Source organism: Cebus imitator, unplaced genomic scaffold, assembly GCF_001604975.1.
Source record: "Cebus imitator isolate Cc_AM_T3 unplaced genomic scaffold, Cebus_imitator-1.0 Scaffold188, whole genome shotgun sequence".
Classification (NCBI taxonomy): Eukaryota; Metazoa; Chordata; class Mammalia; order Primates; family Cebidae; genus Cebus; species Cebus imitator.
The window spans coordinates 5758826-5766144 of record NW_016107503.1 but is presented as its reverse complement, the minus strand read 5'-3'; the positions used below and the strand labels follow the sequence as shown (position 1 = coordinate 5766144).

Genomic DNA, 7319 nt, shown 5'->3' with positions numbered 1-7319 from the left:
AAAAAAAAAAAAAAAAAAGAAATGTCAAGATAAGGGAAGGGAGTGATATTTTGTCATTTAACCTAGGAAGAGTTTATTAATGGATTTTTAGAGAACAAGCCTTCAGTGTTTTGTAACTCAGAGAATAGACCAAGCATGCAGGTGGATCGTTTGAGCCCAGGAGGTCGAGGCTGCATTGAGCCAAGATCACTGTAGTCCAGCCTGGACAACTGAGTGAGACCCTGTCTCAAAAAAAAAGAAAATCGTAACGTTTAATACAATTTTCTCTGTTTCTTATATAAGCCATTCTTAGGCAAAAAAAAGAAAAAAATGATGTTATAGAGTCATAGACTCATGCTTGAAAGAGGCCTTAAGGTTGACATAGCTTTTTTTACTATTATTATTTTAAAATCTTATAGTTCAGTCTCCATATGGTTTGGTGGATTCACTTAAGGAGAGGTTAAGTTCATGTTTTGTCTTTTGACAGATCTATTAAATTATTAGAATGGTTTCTGTTCTTTGGCAGATCTGTTAGAATAAAATTTCTTTTCCCTACAGCTTTATTCTTTTGTCCTTGCCTTGCTTCCTGAGATCACACCAGTTTGATTCCTCTTCCTTACAATGGTTATGCCCTTCCTGCATTGTTTTTTCTATTTCTTCTACATTTCCACATAAGACATAATTTAAATCTTTACTTAAATTGTTAACTTTATTGGTATTCCCTTCTACTTTAACACACTTTTTTTTTGGGGGGGGGAGACAGGGTCTTGCTTTGTGACCCAGGCTGGGTTGTAGTGGTGTGATCACGGGTCGTTACAGCCTGGATCTCCTGGGCTCAAGCGATCCTCTTGTCTCAGGCTCCCGTGTACGGGGTACTACAAGTGTGTGCCACCACACGTGGCTAGTTTTTTCTTTTTTTTTCATTTTTTTTTTTTTATTTTAAGAAAGAGAAAGGAAGAAAGAAAAAAAAAGAAAAAATGAAGGAGAGGAAGAATGAGGAAGAGGGAGAGGGAGAGAGAGTTTTTTCATTTTTAGTAGAAGTGAGGTCTCTCTCTGTTTCCCAGGCTGGTCTCAAACTTCCAATCTCAAGTGATTTTCCCACCTCACCCTCCCAAAGTGCTGGGATTAAAGGTGTGAGCCACAGTGCCCCACCGCTTTAAATTTTGTGGGTTTTTTTGAGATGGAGTCTCACTCTTGTTGCCCAGGCTGGAGTGCAGTGGCGTGATCTCTGCTCACTACAACCCCCGCTTCCTGGGTTCAAGTGATTCTCCTGCTTCAGCCTCCCGAGTAGCTGGGATTACAGGTGCCCATCTAGGTTTTGTATTTTTAGTAGAGACAGGGTTTCACCATGTTGGCCAGGCTGGTCTCGAACTCCTGACCTCAGGCAATCCACCTGCCTCGGCCTCCCAAACTGCTGGGATTATAGGCGTGAGCCACCATGCCCAGCCAACATTTTTAAAAATGAGATAGCCAACTTGAACCAGAAGCTCATCTGTGAATGAAACAGAATAAACCAATACCTTTCACTTAACCTCATTCTAATTATGTATTCTCATAGTATTATGTGGTAGTTTTTTAGAACACATTTTACAGTATATGATTGATTCATTAATTTTTTTTTCTAAACCTTTGAAAAGAAAATATATAGCATTGTTAAACCTTTTCTTTGTATTCAGTACTACTGTAATTGTTTTTTGGACCAGGTTTTTTAGTATTTGATTTCATCTTGTTGGGTTCAACCTATCTTTTAGATTGCCAGTTGTGTCCACACATTCCCAGCCCTCAAGTTCATATCTATCAAAGCTCTCAGTATATCATCTGTAGCCTCATTTATGTCATTTATTAAAGTTCTGAATTGGTAATTAGTTTAATTGGTAATTATTTTAATTCTTAAAATCTTAAAAGTTTAAGATTTCATTAGTCCTGGATATTGTAGAAAGGAATGTTTTGAAGCAAACGTCAGAAGAAATTTGGAAAATAATCTTATTGACAACTTTATTTTCAGATTTCTAGTTTGGAATATAAGTCAAGGTTTTTATAGTCTATATTATTTTTTCTTTGTTTTCAGAGATCCGTCTGTCTCCAAGTCTGTAGAACGAATCTTTAAAATCTGGGAAGATAGAAATGTATACCCAGAAGAAATGATCGTAGCATTGAGAGAAGCTTTGAGTAAGTGTCTTTTTCTCTTCTAAAAGAAAATTTTGAGTCAGTCTTTTCAATTATATATATTTTATAGATCTAGTCATGTTGTATGATAGTAAAAAATTAAGTTTTGAATCTAGCCCTATTTGTTTAAAATTAAATACTTAAAAAAGATGTAGATCTGTTGGAATTAAAATTTAAGTAGAGTTGGTTTTAGGGTTGGGGGTTGGATTTTGTTTTTTAGTGACTGATAGCCATCTGGTTATTTTAGTGGTGATGGCCATCTGGTTATTTTCCTGCATTTGCGTTGAGTGTTTCAAATGGTTCATTTTTTGTGTTAATAAATACTGCCCTGTGCCCTTACTGTTGGAGAATTTTTGCACAGGATTTCAGTTCTTACTAAGCTGTTTGGTAGTAAGCATATATCGGCGGTCTTTAGACTGTCTTTTGATTTAGATTTACAGTAAGTTGTGTACTTGTATTGTTAAAAGGAATTTAATTCTTATATATTATATGCATGTAATTAAGTTATCGAATAGAAGTTGATGACAATCTGCTGCCATAACCGTCATTTGACTAGAAATTTGCTTTAAAAATAGCATCTTCTAAGAAGCTGTTAAAATTCTTCATTTTAATTTGTTAATTGGTATTTTTAAGCCTCCTGTCCTTTTCTTTTCGGAATTGGTAATTTCGCTGATAATAAAAATCGTGTTTATTTGGCAGCTTCTTAGATCTGGTAGGAATTTCTATTTTTTTCATAAAAATGAAAGAAAAGGAAAGAAAGAAACAACACACAGTCTCGGATTGCCTTTTTTCATGCTGCAACTTTGGCTCTGAAGTGGACAGACAAAACAGCTTCCCATAATGCCAGATTGCAAAAACTGAAATGTTTTCCAGGTACCACTTTCAAAACTCAGAAGCAGCTGAAAGAAAATCTGAACAAACAACCGAATAAGCAGTGGAAGAAATCACAAAGTAAGGAACAAAATCTCAACTAATATAAAATTACCTCCTCTTTTTGGAGCAGAAGAAAATGTAGACCATTTGACATCGTACCTGGCATAAACCATGGGCAAGCCTGTGTTTTCCAGGCCTGGGAGGCTCCCAGTGACCTATGCTAAACAAGCCATCAAGGAGCTACTTCTAAAAAAAACAAAAACTACACTGTTAACAAAGGAAATGCAGAAAAAGGGTTTAATTCAGTGAAGATTCAAGAGTAGTTGGGGGATTGAAAGAAGAAAAAAATACTTGAGAGTATCCAGGCTAATTATCAGGTTCAAGGATATATGATGTTAGAGGCAGCTGGCATTAAACAACAGATCTGAAGAGGAGACTAGGCATTCAGAAGCATTTCTGTGGGAACCATGAAATCTCCAGATTTGGGGAATATACTCTACCAAATTAGACATGGGCCTCAGATCCTGGCCAGAAGCTCATTCTCTAATGGGAGCTCCTGTTATATTTATCATATTTACCCAGCATGAGATCGAGGTAGTGGAATACTGCATGTGATAGGCTGCTGTGGGCAAACTGAGGAATATTGAGAGAGACTTAAAGGTGTGGAGGGAACAAAGTAAAAGACAGTGAGAATTGGGAGGTGAAACAAGACATTTGGGATGGTTTTGCTCCAGCAAGCATATGATATCCATCATGATTATGGGAGTTCTCAGACATCCTTTTGGTCATAAATTGCATGCCTAGGAACAAGAGCCATCATTTCAGCCAAAGTTCAACCACAATGGTAATATACTTAGAAGTTTCCTTGCATATTTTTACGTGAATTGAGTCAGCAGAAAAAGAAATTCAAAGGATAAATATGTAGGAATAGGGTTGATATTTGTCACTAATTTTCTTCAGTCAGTGCTCAGGATTAATTGGATGTTGCATTCCTGAACGCTGTTAATTTGAGGTATTAAGATCCTCTGACACTCAGACTAGGGGAAAAAAAGTACTTGATGTATCTTGGTGTCTCCAAATCAATAATTCTAGGACTTTATGACTTTGAGGGTCTGTTGGAGGTAAGTAGGTTAGTCTGTCTAAATAGCTTATTTTTACATTGACCACCAAATTTCGTAGTCCATTATGACTTAAATATGCATGTTTGCTGAATGTTCAGAGTATATCCTTAACTATAGAGCTAAAATTTTTCCTGTTAGTCAACTTTTTGTGTCTGTATTCTTAATGCCCTTTTGTTTAATTCCAACAGCATCTACAAATCCAAAAGCTGCTCTCAAGTCTAAGATAGTTGCTGAATTTCGAGTAAGTTACAGAATTTGTTTAATATAGCAAAGTATTATTCACTCCTTTTGTATTATAGTTTCCTACATAGTCCAATAAGATTTATTTTTATTCAGTTTTACTTGTCATGTTTTAAACATGCATGAACTGTTCTAAAGGAACCCAGATTGGAATTAGATTGCTTAGAGTTCTATCTGTTCCCCCAATGATAGAAATAACCTTCTTCTAGTAGATCTATTACCAGCTGAGTTCTGTATTCAATTTATGCTAGCAAGAGAGTTTATTTTCCTGTGAAACTCTTTCTAAATTAGAATTTGCTTAGCATAACAGAAGGCTATGTTTATGTAATTAAAATTTAAAGAGGCTATATATAAGTGGACCTTTGTTTTAGTCCAACTTTGTATCTGTAAATTAGCTTTGTGTAATTAAGGAAAAGGATCTTTTAAAGTCTATAACTAAACATGGTTTTGACATGAAAATTGATCATTAATATCTGTGGCTGTGAGAAAAAGTGAAAAGGTTTTTTTCCTCTCAGGGTTTTGTTAAGCATTAGTTTTTTGTTTTTACAAAATGAGGAGAGACAGAATGAGGATAATTGAATGGTCTTGTAAATGAAATATGACTCTGGTCTGTGTTTAGTCTCAGGCCCTAATTGAAGAGCTGTTGCTATACAAGCGCTCAGAAGATCAGATAGAACTGAAGGAAAAGCAGTTGTCAACTATGAGGGTGGATGTGTGCAGCACGGAAACTCTCAAATGCTTAAAAGGTAATGCTTACATCCTTTTAAATAGAGGAAGTCAGATTTTCTTTCTGTTATCTGTCATTTTTCCAGTAATCATACTGGCTTACCTCATAAGGAGATCCTTGGGTAGAAAGTAGTTGTGGCACCTCTGGTTTCCCAAGTAGTTATTTCATGCATATAAATTTTGTAAGTAAATTCTGTCCTTCTCATTTCTAGTACTTTCTTGATGTATTGGATTATATATATACAGTTGTATTTCATATGTGTGGTTAATTGGTATGGGTATGCTCTTTAATGAAGTCACTCTAATGCCTCATAAAATCTAGTTAAATGATCTCTCTTCCTTGCATTGTAAATTATAAATCATACTAATAATTTATTATAATGTAAGCCTCATGAAGGCAGAAATGATATTGATTTGTTCATCGCTACCCCAGCACCTAGTGCAATGCTTGGCATATAATAGATATTTGATGAATATTTTTGAAATAGTAAATAAGTGACTACTAGCTATTAACTTTGGCACCAATTTTGTTCCTATACTTTGCTATAAATTTAACAGACAAGACACAGTGCCTATAATCTCAGCACTTAGGGCAGGAGAATTGCTTGAGACTAGCAATTCTCCTGCCCTAAGCGCTCCTAGTCTCAAACTAGGAGTTTGAGACTAGCCTGGGCAACATAGTGAGACCCTGGCTCTACAAAAAAATTAAAAAATTAATGAGCTTGGTGGCACACACCTGTAGTCCTAGCTGCTCAAGAGGCTGAGGCAAGCAGATTGTTTCACCCCAGGAGGTCGAGGCTATAGTGAGCTCTGATCATGCCAGTGCACACCGCCCTGGGTGACAGAGGAGACCATCACTAAAGAAAAAGTTTTTTAAAATAAATAATTAATTTACCATATATTATCTAATTCAGTCCTCATAACAGAAAACATAACGAAAAATCTCTATTTTATAATATGAGAAATCTGAGGTCTTGAAGGAGATTAGTAGCTTGCCCAAGTTACACAACTGATAAGAGGCAAAGCCAAAATTTATACTCATGTCCAAAGCCATATTCTGCCAGTCACTGGGAAAGAAGTATATGTATTGAATTATCACAAATCTTTTTCAGATAGGAAAGAAGAATTTTTATTGTGATACATACAGAGGTCATTTTATCTTTACTTTTCTGAAGCTTGCTTTTCTCATTTAAGAGATAACATCTTACTAACTCCTGTAATGCAAAAGTTATTGTAAAAGGGAATAGAATTGAGCTTCATGCTATTATTTCTAAGTAGTAGTGTGGCATCCAGTTTGTGAAGAAAACAAGTAACCCATAAACTCTTTTAGTTGAACTTTCTTTTCTTTACCTTAATTACAAGGGTCTACTCTGGTGGGTTCACATGAATCTATTTTGTGAAGAATTTTAATAATCTGTTTTGGAATGTTTTTATTTGGAGAAGCTTCTTTAAAATAATACTATGAAACTAAGCGTATTACACAGTAATGCAGCAAGAATATGTTCACAAAGAGAGGTTTTCTTCAAAAAACTAAATTTTTTATTTTATCCTGAAATTAATACTTCCTATGTCATTTTAGATAAAACAGGTGGGAAGAAGTTCTCCAAAGAATTTGAAGAGGCAAGCTCCAAGCTGGAAGAATTTGTGAATGGATTAGATAAGCAGGTCAAAAATGGACCCTCATTAACAGAAGCACTGGAAAATGCTGGAATTTTCTATGAAGCACAATACAAAGAAGTAAAAGTGGTGGCCAATGTAAGTAATAATTAAAACTGTCTCATACTGAATGCTTGTTACTGTATTTCAGAGACTATTAACATGAATTTTCTCTAACTCTGTTAGGATAAGCATTTTTATCTCCCTATCATAGATGAACAAATTACTTTTGGGCTAGGTGCTATGGCGCATACCTATAATCCCAGCATTTTGGGAGGCTGAGGCAGGAGAATTGCTTGAGCCCAGGACTTTCAGAACAGCCTGGGCAACATGGTGAACCCTGTCTACAAAAAAAGTGCAAAAATTAACTGCATGTGGTCTCAGGCTACAGTGAGTTGTGATCACAACACTGCACCTCAACCTGGCCGACAGACTGAGACCCTGTCTCAAAAAAAAAAAAGAAATTACTTTTGAAGAGGGCTAGTAACCTTTTATAAGGTAATATAGTTAGTAGGTGGTGGTGGTAGAATAAGACCTGGGTCTTTTTTTTTTTTTTTT

The 7319-nt window shown here is 35.6% G+C and overlaps 1 protein-coding gene across 8 annotated transcripts in view; it reads left to right on the top strand.

Moving 5' to 3' along the window:
* RPRD2 (regulation of nuclear pre-mRNA domain containing 2) overlaps positions 1–7319 on the top strand; it is a 115820-nt gene that overhangs the window by 74496 nt on the left and 34005 nt on the right. For 4 of the 8 annotated variants that reach the window (XM_037744923.1, XM_037744922.1, XM_017546372.2 and 1 more), the window contains exons 3-7: positions 2048–2148; positions 3019–3096; positions 4328–4380; positions 4999–5125; positions 6685–6860. In XM_037744923.1, coding sequence (XP_037600851.1) covers positions 2048–2148; positions 3019–3096; positions 4328–4380; positions 4999–5125; positions 6685–6860 — 535 coding nt within the window. The remainder of the gene's footprint in view (positions 1–2047; positions 2149–3018; positions 3097–4327; positions 4381–4998; positions 5126–6684; positions 6861–7319) is intronic. The other 4 variants (XM_017546376.2, XM_037744921.1, XM_017546373.2 and 1 more) reach the window with 1 other exon arrangement.